The sequence below is a fragment of the Somniosus microcephalus genome, chromosome 25 (genome assembly GCF_052327205.1).
Source record: "Somniosus microcephalus isolate GS21.2 chromosome 25, FLI_Smic_1.0, whole genome shotgun sequence".
NCBI lineage: Eukaryota > Metazoa > Chordata > Chondrichthyes > Squaliformes > Somniosidae > Somniosus > Somniosus microcephalus.
This window is the reverse complement of record NC_141011.1, coordinates 56,826,836-56,844,927: the sequence shown is the minus strand read 5'-3', so window position 1 is coordinate 56,844,927 and position 18,092 is coordinate 56,826,836. Positions and strand designations below refer to the sequence as shown.

The 18,092-nt window shown below is 45.8% G+C and overlaps 1 protein-coding gene across 11 annotated transcripts in view; it reads left to right on the top strand.

The window, feature by feature from the left end:
* rap1gapa (RAP1 GTPase activating protein a) overlaps window positions 1-18,092 on the top strand; it is a 226,769-nt gene that overhangs the window by 42,615 nt on the left and 166,062 nt on the right. For 9 of the 11 annotated variants that reach the window (XR_015073588.1, XR_015073589.1, XM_085967527.1 and 6 more), the window contains exon 2: window positions 6,856-6,949. Coding sequence is in view for 6 of the 11 variants with exons in the window: in XM_085967527.1 (XP_085823653.1) it covers window positions 6,856-6,949 (94 nt within the window). In the remaining 5 variants the exon portion in view is untranslated. Of the gene's footprint in view, window positions 1-5,338; window positions 5,440-5,772; window positions 5,852-6,855; window positions 6,950-18,092 lie in introns of those variants that run through there. The other 2 variants (XM_085967535.1, XM_085967534.1) reach the window with 2 other exon arrangements.

The window sequence follows — 18,092 nt, the reverse complement described above, 5'->3', positions numbered from 1 at the left end:
ACGGACAGAAATCAGAGAGTAGGAATAAACGGGTCATTTTCAGGTTGGCAGGCTGTAACTAGTGGGGTACCGCAAATATCTGTGCTTGGGCCTCAGCTATTCACAATCTATATCAATGATTTGGATGAGGGGACCAAATGTAATATATCCAAGTTTGCTGATGATATAAAGTTGGGTGGGAATGCAAGTTGTGAGGAAGATGCAAGGAGGCTTCAAGGGGATATAGACAAGCTAAGTGAGTGGGCAAGAACATAGCAAATGGAATATAATGTGGAGAAATGCGAAGTTATCCACTTTCGTAGGAAAAATAGAAAAGCAGAGTATTTTTTATATGGTGAGAGATTGGGAAATGTTGGTGTTCAGAGGGACCTGGGTGTCCTTGTACATGAATCACTGAAAGCTAACAGGTTCAGCAAGAAATTAGGAAAGCAAATGGTATGTTGGCCTTTATTACAAGAGGATTTGAGTATAAGAGTAAAGACGTCTTACTGCAATTATGTAGGGCCCTGGTGAGACCACCCTGGAGTACTGTGTACAGTTTTGGTCTCCTTACCTAAGGAAGGATATACTTGCCATAGAGGGAGTGCAACGAAGGTTCACCAGACTGGTTTCTGGGTTGAGGGGCTTGTCCTATGAGGAGAGATTGAGTAGACTAGGCCTATATTCTCTCGAGTTTAGAAGAATGAGAGGTGATCTCATTGAAACATACAAAATTCGTACAGGGCTTGACAGGGTAGATGCAGGGGGGATGTTTCCCCTGGCTGGGGAGTCTAGAACCAGGGGTCACAGTCTCAGAATAAGGGGTCGGCCATTTAAGACCGAGATGAGGAGAAATTTCTTCACTCAGAGGGTGGTGAATCTTTGGAATTCTCTACCCCAGAGGGCTGTGGAGGCTCAGTCGTTGAGAATATTCAAGACAGAGATCGATAGATTTTTGGATATTAAGGGAATCAAGGGATATGGGGATTGGGCGGGAAAGTGGAGTTGAGGTAGATGATCATCCATGATCTTATTGAATTGCGGTGCAGGCTCGAGGGGCCGTGTGGCGGAGCAGGCTCGAGGGGCCGAATGGCCGACTCCTGCTCCTATTCCTTATGTTCTTGTGGTCTAGCATTGTGCTGACCATAAAGGAAATCAGGCTGTAACAGAAGATGGGTTTCAACTCAACTGTGAAAGCTCACAAAAGAAAAGTGACAAAGAAAGATTTATGTTTTAAATCTTTAAAAGATTGCTGAGATTGCATAAAACAGTGTAACATTGTTTTCAGCAAGTAAATGATTTACATCAAGTTCTCTTCTGGCCTGTGATTTTATTACAATCCCTTGTGGCACAATGTTCTACCATGTTCTGAAGCTTGTTGTGAATTTTCAGTTACTTATGAAAATAAATCGATGGCGTGAAGTAAATATTAGGACTGTCTCCACTGATTAGCAAATCTCTGAACAGATTCGATCCGAATCTAAGCATTCGTTATCGGCTCAGCTTCACAGAAGAGAGAATCTGCCCCATTAGGGGGTCAGCCTTGGCTCGGTGATGGCACTTTGGTATTGAAGTCAGAATGTCAGGGGTTCAAAGCCCACTCCAGACACTTGAGCACATAACCTAGACTGACACTGCAGTGCAGTGCCGAGGGAGTGCTGCACTGGTGCAGGAGCCATCTTTTGGATGAGACATAAAACCGAGGCCAGGTTGTCCCTCTCAGAGGATGTAAAGGATCCCATGGCATAATTTGAAGAAGAGCAAGTGTCCTGGCCAATATTTATCCCTCAACCAACATCATTAAAACAGACTATCTGGTCATTTAACTTATTGCTGTTTGTGGGATCTTGCGGTGTGCAAATTGGCTGCTACAATTCTCTACATGAGTGACTACACTTCAAACATACTTAGTTGGCTGTGAAGCACTTTAAGATGTCCTGAGATCATGAAAGGTGATATATAAGTGCAAGTTCTTTATTCTTTCTGTTAAAGACTAGAGCTACTTGTTAATGCATCTAGAAATTCAAACTGTGATAGAGTCTATGCTGAAATATTATCGCTGGGGCTGCATTGATTGTAGCGTGAATATGTTGCAAGAGTGACATATGGAAGAGGCTGGTGTCTGGGTTGGATTTATTGCAGCTATTAGGCGCAGGCAGTGAATTGGTCGCCAGATGTGGCTGCTGCCTGAAACATCTCAATACTCCACGTCCATGCTTTGGCCCTTTTGGTGCTTTTCCTTCAAGGCAGAAACAAGTTATACCCTTTGCAACATTACTTCACACTTTTAGTCCCTGTGGGGGAAAAAAGCATAGAACATGTGGGACATGTGTGTTAAAACATTGTACATCAGTTTGGAGATGTCTGTGAACTTGCTTTTAACCCATGTGAACAAAGGTTCTCTCATTCATTTGTTCATTCTATCTCTGTTGCTTTTGCTGTCGCTCTGTCTTTAAGTTTGTCCTCTCTTCAGTGCTAATTCACTCTGTTCCAGAATTACCTGCTTTTTATAATGATATGCTTCTGAGAATGATTATTGGCAGGAAATGGGGAAAATTAGATGGCATAAATAGAAAATGCATATTCACATTGCTTCTTGAATTTGTTTCAAACATTGATGAGTTGCAGCAATTAATGTTTCTTTACTTTAAAGTTTAGGGGTTTTTTTAATCACACACAATCTGTTTTAAGACCATTACATAAATACTGCAGTGCTGCCCAAATTTAATCTGTGTTACACCATCCTAAAACTCGGGAAAGTTTGGAAAGTCCTCCATTTTGTTGAGACTGTTGAAGGTTGCAAATGAAATATTTTTTGGGTCCTGATCCACTTCCCTGCCTGATGTCAATTCCTGGTGTAATCTCTTGCTGCTCACTATAAACAAATAAACTGTAACTAAAAAACCATTAAAGAAAACTTAACAACTTAAATTTAAATTTGGTTGGCCAGGGTGATGAGACCACACCTGGAGTACTGTGTGCAGTTTTGGTCTCCTTACCTAAGAAAGGATATACTTGCCATTGAGGGAGTGCAGCGAAGGTTCACCAGACTGATTCCTGGGATGGCAGGACTGTCGTATGAGGAGAGATTGGGTCGACTAGGCCTGTAATCACTAGAGTTTAGAAGAATGAGAGGGGACCTCATTGAAACGTATAAAATTCTGACAGGGCTAGACAGACTGGATGCAGGGAGGATGTTTCCCCTGGCTGGGGGTCTAGAATGAGGGGTCACAGTCTCAGGATACAGGGTAGGACATTTAGGACTGAGATGAGAAATTTCTTCACTCAGAGGGTGGTGAACCTGTGGAATTCTCTACCACAGAAGGCTGTGGAGGCCAAGTCACTGAGTATATTTAAGAAGGGGATAGATAGATTTCTAGACACAAAAGGCATCAAGGGGTATGGGGAGAGAGCGGGAATATGGTATTGAGATAGAGGATCAGCCATGATCATATTGAATGGCGGAGCAGGCTCGAAGGGCCGACTCCTGCTCCTATTTTTCTATGATTCTATGTTTCGATGATGCACTCCAGTCCCTCCGGTGCCCACCGGTCGCGGAAGGCCTCGAGCGTGCCGGCGGACACCATGTGCTCTGTTTCCAGGGCCACTCGAGCGCGAACGTGGCTGCAGAAGAGAGGCAGGCAATCGGGCCGAACAACCCCCTCCACCGCCCGCTGCCCAGACCAGTTAATGGCTACTTTGGCCAGGCCCAGGAGCAGTCCTATGAGGAGGTCCCCCGACCTGCCCGCTCCCCTCCACACCGGGTGACCAAAGATCAGGAGCGTGGGACTGAAGTACAGCCAAAAATCGAGGAGCAGCCCCTTCAAATAATGGAAGAGGGGCCATTCCTGGGCGTAAAGTGAGGAGAAATGCCCATTTACTCACGCAGCAATCCCTCACAAGAAATAGATATTTTGTAAGCACTTAAAATCACCATTTTTTTTTTTAAACTAAAATGCTCCATTTCCTCAGTTGTTCAAACATCTCCCCATCCACCAGCATCTCAACAACATCCCTCACCATCGCCTGAAGTCACACAAGCCATTTTGGATCCACGCGCTTAACCTTCGACAGTGCAACGTCAACCCTGCTGATGCTTGGAAAATCGAACTGAGTTCACATGAAGTCACAAACAAACACTTCGTGAAAGACCCGACGTGGAAGGTCCATGGCTTCGATCTTCTGCAAAGCTTATGGGGAAGCCCAACCTGTGTCCGCACAAACTGTGGCAGACCTGAATACTTGATGCACAAAAGGAGAATTGAAAACTCTCCAGTGTGGGACTGTGGTCACCCAGAACAGACCATGGAACATATTTTATTCGTTTATGGGATGTGGGCGTCGCTGGCAAAGCCAGCATTTATTGCCCATCCCTAATTGCCCTTGAGAAGATGGTGGTGAGCCACCTTCTTGAACCGCTGCAGTCCGTGTGGTGAAGGTGCTCCTACAGTGCTGTTAGGGAGGGAGTTCCAGGATTTTGACCCAGCAACGATGAAGGAACGGCGATATATTTCTAAGTCAGGATGGTGAGTGACTTGGAGGGGAACTTGGAGGTGGCGGTGTTCCCATGCGCCTGCTGCCCTTGTCCTTCTAGGTGGAAGAGGTCGCGGGTTTGGGAGGTGCTGCTGAAGAAGCCTTGGTTGGCGAGTTGCTGCAGTGCATCTTGTAGATGGTACACACTGCAGTCACGGTGCACCGGTGGTGGAGGGAGTGAATGTTTAAGGTGGTGGATGATACAACGACTCAATGCCCAATTCACAGATGCGAAGGAGGCATCACAGCGGTACACTCCGCTATTCCTGACCCAATTATCCGGCTTAAACACCTCACTGTAAAATTATAGTTGTTGCTCTACAAAGAGTAGTAGTTGGTGGAGAATTCGCTCTCCGTGTGAAAGGCTCCTATTGCGAGTGGAAATCCAGGCGATGTCCTATGGAGAAATGCCCATGTAATATTAATGAAACCTGATGTTATTAAAGATTAGCACCTGCTTCTGCCGGGTTTATCCGTGCTCTTGGCCAGGTTGTAATTACATCCAGGACAGTCCACCAGAAGAAGCCCCGAGGAGCCAGAACCTGCTTTTCTCTCTCTCTCTCCGTCGGCCACCCCACCACCAAATGCCTCGGTCTGATGCTGAATCCCAAAACCGGTTGCCACGGCAACATCCCTTCTGGAGAGGTCTGCTTAATTAAGCCACGCATAATGAATGCAAAGCAACCGCTCAAATGGTGTTTGCTTTGCCGGGCATTCTCCATTTCTGGGGGAACAGTCTGTGTGTGTGAGGAGTGCGGGGCTTTCTCTTATCGCCAGCAGTGTGTGCTGATGATTTTAACAGGAGTTGTAAGCTGCGACTGAGGGGCAAGGTTGTGCTGTTCATTCTAAAAGCTGGTTTGGATCTCTGCAGTGGTCCCGCGCTACCTGCCTGGCAGTGCACAAGTCTGTCCTCATTGTTTCAGCAAAGTAAGTTAAGTTGAATTATTCTTTTGCCTGCAGCAAGGTTTTATGTGAAGGTCTCCGTGTACAGGTGAACGGTTTTGCATATTTAGATTTGTTTTATTTTGCCTGAGCAATGTATGATTCTGACATTTTTGTTTTATCTGTAAATACTTTAAAGATCCCACCGAGATATTGGGTCGATGTTTCGGGTAATAGCCATTAGCGGCAGCTGTGACTGAAAGTGCACGGGATTAGCAAAGCTGTTGAAAGGTGAAATAAATCTTTTGCAGCCATGGTAGCATTTCTGTCCGGTAACAAGAACTCCAGCTGGGTTATCAGTCGAGAGTCAGAGAATCTTTCTGGCTGTGTTCTTTTACAATGAATCCCAGCCTCAGTACAGTACTCTTGGGCATTCCAGCATTTTGCAGGTGGTCAGGTCGGTACTAAAGTAAAATTTATCAGATTTTAATATTAGATCCAGCAGCCTTGCAATGGGGGCGGGAATTCTTCATTATAATTTTAAATCTCATTGTTGAAAATGTTTTAAAGTATTTTGCAAAGTGCAAACCAAGTTTAAGATGCTTAATGAGGCATTGTGTAAAGATTCTAAATGAGAAAGAACCCGAGGTTCCCGCATTAAGGCTCTAGAATCCTGCATTTGGGCTTGAAACAACTCGATTCAGTGCAGAACGCGGCACTGCACCTTCCCACTGTCAGTTAAACTCCCCTTGCTCACACTGAAACCCAGTGGCGCCGTTAGGATAATTTTATTAACTAACAAAATTCAGTTGAGGGGGGGGGGGGGGGAAAGCAGCGAGGATGAAATCGGTTTAGATAAAATCACTATTCAAGTACAATGGGAGTTTGCAATGTTGTAAATATTGGAATACAGTTTCATGAAGCTGAACTCCCTTTGATAGTCCCATTGCCTAGAGGAATATTGAGGCGTGTAAGGCTGGTAGGCCCGAGTCCAATCCCTGGTGTGTGCCAAATTAGATCATCTTAGCCAGGTCGCCAGAAGGGATGCTATAACTGGTCTCCGAGCTCTTGGAAGAAGGAAGGGAAATCAATTGGGGATCCCGCTTGTCAGGAGCACCGTGCGCGCCCTTTACATTGAACTGGATCCGCTCAGGGCCCCTGGCTGGCTCCGAGCCCCAGGTTCTGATGGTCCTAATGCTGCCTCTGCCGCTTGTGATCGCAATCCATGGACTCATGTTGGGAAGTATCCTTGTTTCAATGTTGGGTCAGGAGAGGATTGGACTCGGCCGGGATGGTCGGACAGTCTGCTGACTTACTAGGCTCGGCTGAAGAATGGCCTGGAGGTTGACTGGGGCTTGTAGAATTGTACCCAGTGCAGGTCCGTACCGCCAGAAGCTGGGGAGCAAATACAAAGGGGGACAAACAGTTGCTCCAAGCCAATAATTCATTGTCTTCATACAGGAAGCATGATGGAGCGGATCACACTATCTCCAATTCATTAGAACCGCCAAGTCCAGAACCACAGCCACCGTTCTCAGCACGGCCGTATCTCAAGGTAGGAGACTCTGAAATATCTTGTTACTTGTGCATTGAGTATTTTACAGAACTGTCACATTTGCCTTGCACCAACAGCAAACAGTGCGAGTCTGTTGTTTGAAAGTCTCCTTTGTAACTTTCATTTCTGGCTGTCGCACCATGCCCAGTGGTTACAAGATGTCCCTGCAGGTCGTCCAACAGACAAACTCTCAGAGGCAGAGGAATATCCCAGCCGGTGATGACGGCCGCTGTTTATCTTGATGCTTCGGCACTGTGAACAGCCACATCTCCAAAGGCAGAAGTGAGGCATCTGCGGCCAGAGACCGCGCTGCTCCTGTCAGGTTAATGTAGTGTTCTAGCCCCCATCAGCAGTTACAGTAACTGCTCTCACAGCGGGGTGAATGGGGACCCATCTTCAAACTGCCCAAAATACTAATGGAATATTGGGATTGTGGCAAGAATATAAAGTCAAGCTGTAGTGGTGAATTTATATAAAACCTTAAGACCACAGATGGAGTAGTGTGCGCCGCTTTTGGGTTCCACAATGAGGAAGGATCTTAAGCCAAATAGAAAGGGACAGATTCACTGGGATGCTGTCTGGTGTGAGGAAAGACAAATGTGAAACAGACTTGGAAAATTGGCTGTTTCATTAGAACCGAGCAGATTACAGAGTGACTTGAAAGTGTTTAAAATGAAGGGATAGAAACAAAGAAACATAGAAAACTAGGAGCAGGAGTCGGCCATTCGGCCCCTCGAGCCTGCTCCGCCGTTCAATAAGATCATGGCTGATCCTCTATCTCAATACCATATTCCCGCTCTCTCCCCATACCCCTTGGTGCCTTTTGTGTCTAGAAATCTATTTATCTCCTTCTTAAATATATTCAGTGACTTGGCCTCCACAGCCTTCTGTGGTAGAGAATTCCATCGATTCACCACCCTCTGAGTGAAGAAATTTCTCCTCATCTCAGTCCTAAGTGTCCTACCCCGTATTCTGAGACTGTGACCCCTCGTTCTAGACCCCCCAGCCAGGGGAAACATCCTCCCTGCATCCAGTCTGTCTAGCCCTGTCAGAATTTTATACGTTTCAATGCAATCCCCTCTCATTCTTCTAAACTCTATAGAATACAGGCCAAGTCGACACAATCTCTCCTCATACGACAGTCCTGCCATCCCAGGAACCAGTCTGGTGAACCTTCGCTGCACTTCCTCTATGACAAATATATCCTTTCTTAGGTAAGGAGACCAAAACTGCACACAGTACTCCAGGTGTGGTCTCACCAAGGCCCTGTATAACTGTAGTAAGACATCCTTGCTCCTGTACTCAAATCCTCTTGCAATGAAGGCCAACATACCATTTGCCTTCCTAACTGCTTGCTGCACCTGCATGTTTGCTTTCAGTGACTGGTGTACAAGGACAGCCAGGTCCCTCTGTACATCAACATTTCCCAATCTATCCCCATTTAAATAATACTCTGCCTTTCTGTTTTTCCTACTGAAGTGGATAACATCACATTTATCCACGTTATACTGCATCTGCCATGTATTTGCCCACTCGCTCAACTTGTGATGGGACATACCAGACTGGTTCCACAGGCTGAGGGGTCTAGAGCAACAGGTTATTTAAGATTAAATGTAAGAGATTTAAGATTAAATGTAAGAGATTTAAAAGATAACAAGAAACTCTTTTACACGAGGTCTGAATGAGGCTGCGACTGAAGCAGAGACCATGTCATTATTTATGAATAGGTTAGAAAGGTGCTTGAAGGAAAGGAGAGAATAAAGGGATATGGGGAGAGGGCAGGCAGATGGGATTAGGACATTGCTCATGCGAAGGATAAACACCATTTGTGGAATGGTTGGGCTGCACAGTTCGTTTTCTTGTATGTCTATATATATCACAAATGTATTCATGGAACGCTGCCCAGTGAGATCTTTAATGGTCGAAAGAGCTGTTCAATTCTTCTCAATAATTTAAAATTTGAACAGGGCCCAGCAGAGTGCTGGGGTCTGCTTTTCACTTTTAAAACTTAGCTTTTATGGAGTGGCTTCATACTGTCAGCTTTTATATTCAGACTGAGGGCAATGAACTGATGGTTTATCGCATACTGAGATCTGATGTCACCTCCAGGAGACAGTCTCGTAGCACTTAGCTCTGTGCTGGCTGCAGCGTAATTGCAATTGATGCAAAGCAAATTTTAGAGAAGCACTCCTGGAGACTTTGAACATGTTTAAATGTTTAATGTTTACAGAAAGCCAGCTGATCCATTGCTTCCATGGCGATAGAAGAGTCACGCCTCATTAAAAATTAACTTGTGCTTAGACTTGGGTGGAAGAAGCTCAATGCACATGTGAAAGCATACACGCCCAACATTCTACTTGCCTGCCCAAAGAATGATGTCGAGCTGAGCATTGCTGACACCAGTCTCAAACGGATACCTCCCAGATACAATTCGGGCTTTCTCCCAACACTCTTGTTTTATGCTCACAGCAAAAAGGCAATTTCCAAACCAGAACATGCAACCTTATACAGGGTAACCTGCCATAGGATTAATAATTGCATTCTAGTTATAATGCACTGGAGATCACCTGGGATGCTACCTACATTTTCCTCTCTTCTCAAAGGTCATACATACCACACCGTCGGACTGAAGCATTCAGGTTAAATCTAATAGTCAGATTTATTTACAGTTAGTATTGTTCAGAAGCATAGAAAAAACAGCAAGACATACAAGCCCTGAAATTCCAGCAGGTTGGGAGGGTGGAAGTTGGGCAGAACACAAGCGGGAGACCAGGAAAAGGGGATGCAATACGGATCCGCTGGGCATTCTGTTTCCTTCAGTAAGTGACCCAAATCCCGATTAGTGAGATGAGCGATTCTTCCACCCGCTCTCCTTATGCCTTCTGAGGAACCTGAGGGCATGTTGGGAGGTGTTCATGTGCTACCCTGGGAATTGTGTCCATTGTGGTCTTGTGACAGCCACATCTCCCGAGAGCCTTCCAAGCACTTCTAAATCCCTCCATGGCCTTTCGCCTCCACTTCTCCAAAATGTTCACCAGCATAGGTAATTAATCCCAGAAGAAATCAATTAGCTCAAATTCAATCACCAATCCAAAGAGATTCCGATCATTAGACAGGACTAAAGTTGAGTAACTAGAGATATGACTTATGTTAAGGGAATCCTTTCAAGTTTCAACCCACCTTGTAAGGTGTGAATGTCCAGGTTTCTACATCTTCCTGCAAATATTTCACTTTAATCTCGCTTTAATGATTCAGTAATCGCATTTGTCTATTCCATAGCTAATTAATCAAACAGCCAATTGTGGCCATCAGCACAATTGGAATTGAATCATTTCTAAAAAGGTGTTGATACAAATGAGAGAGGTTAGTGCAGGATAGACATTTCTCATTTCCATGCATGTGGAATCAGTCCCTTGTTTTGGTTAGAATTACATCAGAAGCAACAGACTTCAACCAGAGATTGTTTTTTAATTTGTATTTAGTCTTTCTATCAAGTCATTTTTAAAAATTATTCATTCATGGGATGTGGGCGTCACTGGCAAGGCCAGCATTTATTGCCCATCCCCAGTTGCCCTTGAGAAGGTGGCGGTGAGTCACCACCTTGAACCGCTGAAGTCTGTGTGGTGACGGTGCTCCCACAGTGCTGTTAGGGAGTAAATATAAAATATAGTACAGAAAGCTCCCATTTTGTCATGCCGAGTATAACTAATAGTCATATTTCAGTATTATAAACCACACAGACCCAAAATTGCAGTCCTTCTAAAGAGCTTCGAGACCTGAGTTCCTTCACTGACCTATATTGGTGCCTTAGTGAGAATCATAGGCACTGTTTTGTTAGGGAGGTTTGCAATGGTGTGTTATGAAGAGGTTTTGTCTTGAAATCATACTGTGAGCACAAGGAACAAATGCATTAATGCCCTCTTATGAAATTCCCCCTTTCTGCAATTTTATTGAGGGTATTAACCTGTTTATATTAAATGAATGGGAGCCTTCATTAAAATAGGAAACTGAGCAATTTGGTGCAAATGTATTACTAATGTTGCACAATGCAATTTCATGACATTTAACTGAAATACAATATATGGTACTGAAGTAAGCACAGCATGCCCTTTTCTTCAACTGTGATAACCCTGAACCAATATAGTTATGAAAGGTTGAGAGGAAATGGGAGAAGACCAACTGCTTATCTCGCTTGTACAAATAAGGTGAAAAGTGATTCTGAAAATTCTCTTGACGTATTTCACCGTAGAATCCCTGAGGATTGTAACAGTGAACCTGTACCACCTTTATCCCAGACTGGGTCAGTGCACAGTCCGCTGTTTGTGCACCAGTTTACGTTTTTCAAGAAAGGATTAAAAAGTTTCCCAATCCAATATATAAAGGTAACTATTCTAGACAGATGCCATTTCCCAAATGTTGGAGGTTTTGTTTCAAATTCTCACTTCCTTCCATGAAGGTGCTGACTTACCCCAAGCATTGGTTCAATGAACATTGCCAGCCCTCCAGTAGCTATACACATGGTCATTCTCCATGTGTAAATCCAGGCAGTAAGGTAGGTTTTCAGACTCTGCAGTGGCAGATTAGCCACCCATTTCAACAACACTCTAGAATCTCAACACTATCCAGGACAAAGTAGCCCGCTTGATTGGTACCCCATCCACCACCTTAAACATTCCCTCCCTCCACCACCGGCGTACCGTGGCTGCAGTGTGTACCATCTACAAGATGCACTGCAGCAACTCGCCAAGGTTTCTTTGGCAGCACCTCCCAAACCCGTGACTTCTTCCACCTAGAAGGACAAGGGCAGCAGGTGAATGGGAACATGACCCCCCTCCAAGTCACACACCATCCTGACTTGGAAATCTATCAGCCGTTCCTTCATCATCGCTGGGTCAAAATCCTGGAACTCCCTCCCTAACAGCACTGTGGGAGTACCTTCACCACACGGACTGCAGCGGTCCAAGAAGGCGGCTCACCACCACCTTCTCGAGGGCAACTAAGGGATGGGTAATAAATGCTGGCCGTGCCCGCAACACCCACATCCCGTGAATGAATAAAAAAGTTATGTCCCACCAAATTTTCCTTTCCGTTGATCCACTGCCGTACATTTTCTGCCCCCGCTGAATCTGAAAATCCAGCCCAGTGAGTGTCGTCAGGCTGCCAGACCATGCATCGCAGATCGGACAGGAATCCGTGGATGGGTGGTCCGGAGCAGAGCTCTGGCTGAATTCTGCCCTCCCTCACGCTCTCTCTCTCTCTCTCTCCCACCCTCCCTCCCGCCCTCTCTCTCGCGCTCTCTCCCCCTCCCCCTATTCCTCTCCCCCCTAGCTGGGTGAGGCGGCAGCCATTTCCAGTATTACGGCTGCTGTCCTAGCTGAGGATTCTGGGGAATGGACCTGGGCTGGTCTTGGTTGATGAGTTTCAGAACCACACTTGGCTCAAGCAGTGAATGCACTGCCAGTAAAGGGTCAGGTTTATATCATCAGAAATTCTAGGTTTCATATTTCATGTTTATAAATCTGCTTTCTGCGACTGGGTGGGTTACAGTTCATGATCAAACATTTGAAATTCTATCCATGGTCCGTCTTTAGACATTCTTTCAGCCCCCTTAGCAAAACTGACACAACATTCTGTGTGTGGGGTTTGCAGCTAGAATATAATGGCTCATTGTCTTTTCTGTATAACTGAGGTTTTCGAACAGGGATACATAATGTTCTGATCCCTTGTTACCCACTGGGGAGTGTCGTACAGGACATCATATGGCTTCAAAAATTCTCGGGGTAGGACTGAACTTTGGCCGGGCAAAAAACAGGAAGCAGATTGGCCACTTACATAACATAGAAGATAGGAACAGGAGTAGGCCATTCGAGCCTGCTCCGCCATTCAACGAGATCATGGCTGATCACCCAAGCCCTATCCCCGTAACCCCGCGTAACCGTAACTTGTTGAATACCATTGACTTCAATGGAAAGTAAAATCAGGCGGTGTGTATAACGGACGTCGCTCTGCTCCCGCTGCTCTACTAACGCCAGACGGGTTCTCCTAGTTTCTGGAAACCTACTTTGGGAATTTATTGTCTGTGACGTTTGTACTCCGCAAGGTGAGGGATGTTAATGCTGGAGAATGAAACTTTTCCCCATTTAAGTTTACCCAGTATCAACATCAAACAATCCAAGGTCAGGCTTACCGCAGTGATATGAATCATGCAGCTCCCTCTACACTGCACCAGTGACATGCCTCAACACTAACATCAAAGAGCATTTCTCTTTGCTGAATAGCTTGTACCCAACCTACTTCATTCAGTCCTCACTGCTCGAGGAATTTGATATTTTTCCTATTAATGTCTTCTTCTTCTTCTTAGGCAGTCCCTTGCTTCCATATTAAAAATGAGTTCTCAGGTGACAGATGAGTCCAATGCGGGACCTACAGTCTCTGCCACAGGTGGGGCAGATGGTGGTTGAAGGGGCAGGTGGGTGGGGTGCTTGGGTTGACGTGCGCTCCTTCCGCTGCCTGCGCTTGGCTTCCACTTGCTCCCGGCAAAGAGACTTGGTGTTCGGCGCCTTCCCGGATGCTTCTCCTCCACTTTGTGCGGTCTTGGGTCAGGGATTCCCAGGTGTCGGTGGGGATGTTACACTTTTTCAAGGAGGCTTTGAGGGTGTCCTTGAAGCGTTTCCTCTGCCCACCTATTAATGTAAGTAGGGCATGAGAACTGACTTGTAAGCAATCATACTCCTTGAATTGTGGCTGAACAATATATCAGATTTTGTGCTGTACTTAAACAATAATGAACGTCTGGTAGTTCTCTGCCATGTCAGTTAAAGGATAACATCAACAGGAGAAGGTTTTTGGTCAGCTTTTTGTCCTCCTTCCCTGGTACAGTATGTGTTGTCATCCGTTATTGCTATTTGGCACTTTCTTATTTCATTGATTTCCACCCCCTCCCTTGCTTGTTCTAGTAATTATACTTGCCTGGAACTATGTATTTGGTCTTTTGCCAGGAAGGCATGGGAGAAGGGAATTCATGCTGGCGCTCTAAGTCTTGAGCATTGCAAAATATAGCCCCATAGTTATTTTCCACTTTGCAAAATGTTATGAGGGAGAATGGATATTTTTCACACTGCTTCGGGCTCTGCAGTCATTGCTCCGATCGGGGCCTGACCAAGTACTTTTCAGCAACTCTTGGACAAAGCACTGAAGCAAGCAAGCAAAACATTGTACGATAGCAAAATACTGCAGATGTTGGAAATCCGAAATAACAACAGAAAATGCTGGAAAAACTCAGCAAGTCAGGCAACATCCGTGGAGAGAAATTTGAGTTGACGTTTCGGGTTTGACCCTTCTTCAAAACTGGAGAGAAAAGGAACTAGATCGAAGGCAGGGCTGCGATCGGACAAAAGAAGTAAAAGAGATTAGAAGCTAGACGAGATGGTAATAGGCTGTGATTAGGTGTAAAGTGTACTGGCAGGGCAAAAGATAGCTGCCAGGTGTGAGAGAGAAACAAAAGGAAGGGGGGTGGGGGGGGAAAGGAAAGGAGTGGAAAAATATAAGTGAAAATGAAATAGGGGCCGAGGTTATGATCTGAAATTGTTGAACTCGATATTGAGACCGGAAGGCTGCAGAGTGCCTAATCGGAAGATGAGGTGCTGTTCCTCGAGTTTACGTTGAGCTTCCGTGGAACAGTACAAGAGGCCAAGGACGGTGAGGTCCGAGTGGGAATGGAGCGGTGAATTGAAATGACAGGCGACCGGAAGCTCGGGGTCACCCTTACGGACTGAACGGAGGTGTTCCGCAAAGCCGTAAGGGTGACCCCGAGCTTCCGGTCGCCTGTCATTTCAATTCACCGCTCCATTCCCACTCGGACCTCACCGTCCTTGGCCTCTTGTACTGTTCCACGGAAGCTCAACGTAAACTCGAGGAACAGCACCTCATCTTCCGATTAGGCACTCTGCAGCCTTCCGGTCTCAATATCGAGTTCAACAATTTCAGATCATAACCTCGGCCCCTATTTCATTTTCACTTATATTTTTCCACTCCTTTCCTTTTCCACCCCCCCCCCCCCTTCCTTTTGTTTCTCTCTCACACCTGGCAGCTATCTTTTGCCCTGCCAGTACACTTTACACCTAATCACAGCCTATTACCATCTCGTCTAGCTTCTAATCTCTTTTACTTCTTTTGGTTCTTTTATTCTTTTGTCCGATCGCAGCCCTGCCTTCGATCTAGTTCCTTTTCTCTCCAGTTTTGAAGAAGGGTCAAACCCGAAACGTCAACTCAAATTTCTCTCCACGGATGTTGCCTGACTTGCTGAGTTTTTCCAGCATTTTCTGTTGTTATAAAGCAAAACATTGTATTCTCCCACAGGTAGGATCTGAGACAAAGTGTTGAAGGGGCACTTTCTATTCAAAGTGCTCAGCCCCCATAATCTCAGGAAAGTGGATGCTGCTTGCATTGAAATACTGTGCAGACTCTATATAATGTGTCTTGCACCGCAAATCTAGTCAGGAGGGCGGGGAGCTCTGAACCGGGACTGCTAGCTGTGAAGTTGGGTGTGGCTAAACAGTCCAGAATTAGAAAGATTAGCTGTGGGGTCGGCGAGATCTGGGGAGCCAAAAATTATTGCCATCCATGGAGAAAAGTCAGGGATGTGTTGTCTATGTGTAGATGAACAATGTTTCTGTCTGGAAAAGCCCATGGCACATGCAGTGTGTTCAATGCTCTGGGTTTAGTCAGATGTGTTTGTCTAGTTCAGTTGATCTTTGGAACAAGCCAGGTCCACATTTTGTTTGATAACGCTCATGTGAAGCGCCTTGGGACGTTTTACTACATTAAAAGCACTATATAAATGCAAGTTGTTGTTACTTGAAGGGGTCTCGTGCCTCAATTCATTTCAGTAACATCGCAAACTCCAGTGGGGTCCACAGTGGCGGGCACCGGCAGCCATCACCACCTGGATCTCAACCCTATGGCTTTTCATTGTGGTAGCCAATGGAATAGTTTCATTAGCTGCTCCTGGAGGTTGTGAGATGGGTGGAACCATATGTCCATTGTCATTTATTAGGAGCTATGGGCCTAAAAATTCGGTTGCTTTGCGCCTAATGGGGAGCTAATGGGGTGCAAAGCAACTAGCACCCGGGTGTGGCGCCGCCAACACCTCCCACGAAGTTCAGCGGGAGGTTAGTGGCCGTGGTAACCGTTAGCGCCCCATGGCACTGCGCTGCCTGCGATGATGTCATTGCCGTGCGCAGCGCCCCGGCCGCGATCTTCGGTAGCGCCCCCTGACTTACCGCCGGATGCCATGTCCGACAGGGTCAGGGGGGCCTACCTGTGGCCAGGGTGGCGCTAATTAAAGGGAAGGTGCCGGGCGGCCATTTTTGTTGCTGGCTGCCTGCCAGCACCTGCCCCCCCTCTGCCGTCCTCGGCCTCCTCTGCAGCCCCCCCGCGGAGTGCCGGCTGCGCTTCATGAGCCCGGCACTTCTTTTGAGTGCCGGGCTCTTTTGCAGGCACTCCAATCCCTGGTGGCCCAGCTGGGCCCTGGGTCGTGCTGTGCAAGGCCCCTCCCCTTTAAGAAGTGGAGGAAGGCCTGCAGTACCGCAGCGCGATGTTCTGTATTGCGTGGCGCTGCGGCACATAGTGCTGCGATATTCACTCGCAACACCCCAAGAGGGAGGCGGGGCGCTTCCAGTAGCACCCACTTCCCTCTTGGGGCACTACCGATGAATTTCGGCTGCAGGGGTGCTAATTTTTTCGGGGCGCTAAAAGTAGCGCCCCAAAGGGGGAGTGACTCAATATTTCCTCCTGGTGTTTTTCTATAATTGGACTACTTAAAGATATGGAAGTAAATGAAGGGCTGCCCCATTAGATTTCCATTTATATGTAGAGCGTCTGCAAATGAAATGTAAGGCTGGAGGGTTGGGCTTTGTAACGGCTTGTGGTGCTGTCATTTGACGCTCTGCAGATTCAAATTCCAGTGGATACCAGTTCAAATCAAGCAGGTCCTTTATAACTGGAAAAATGAGCAGGGCATCTTAAAATGGTGGTGTTAGTTTGGAATGACTGAGACCAATATTGAATAGGGGATGAAAACAGAAAATGCTGGAAATACTCAGCAGGTCAGGCAGCATCTGTGGAGAGAGAAACCGAGTTAACGTTTCAGGTCGATGACCCTTCGTAGTGCTTCATTGAACTCTGTTGCAGTCTCATTCGCAAGGATTCCAATACATAGAACTGACTACAGTCTGTATAGAAAGTGGCTATGAAAGGAAAACAGCATTGCCATTGATGTTTTAATCTTAAGTTACCAAATTCTTGAGCGTGGACCGTACCTACCATGTCTGACATGTATTATAATGACACCTAAAGATTTCCACATTCATTCTTTTAAGTCTTTGGACATTGCCAATCTCCTCCTAGACTTGTAATATCAATGTGCAGTTTGAAGCTAGTGCAGTTTATTGTGTACGCCATGAATGGTGCTAAATATACTCACATTGCCTTATTAGATGCCTGAAAGCCCCAGACTGTCGCAGCAGGAATCCCATCTGTTGTTTGTACTTACCTTCTCAGCTCTTTGTGAGATTATACATTGAGATATTTGCTTTCAGACAGTCCAGGCAAAAACCATCATTTTATTTGTTACATTAATATGATTCAAACTCTAACAATGAATGCTGAACTGTATATAAACAATGAAATGTCCAAGTGTAATACTGTATTATGAATACTACAGTAATGGCAAAGTGATGCAACATACCTTCATGATCAGGTTTAATACCCTTCAACCTTGCATCAATTTTCCAACCACTGCACAATAACAAAAGGGTTAGGTTCCCCTAATAGTTCAGTGGGTACGCACACTACGCAATCTGCTACTGAGATATACACAAAAGGTTTAAGATGCAATCCCTGGTCTGTGCTGTTAGATGAAGTTGAAGAAACATCAGTGTCTTGAGTCGAGATGGGGAAAACCCAGTCGGGGTTTCCACTCCTGATTGTTGAGTGGCTCCTGTGTGTGGATGTTGGATGAAGACAATGTCACGCTCCTCTATTATGAATCTCATTGACACAATAGTCTGCTATCACTCATTGTCAGAATTGTAGGGACATAACAGAAGTTTTTCTTTCAATGAACAATGACCACTTCTATTTG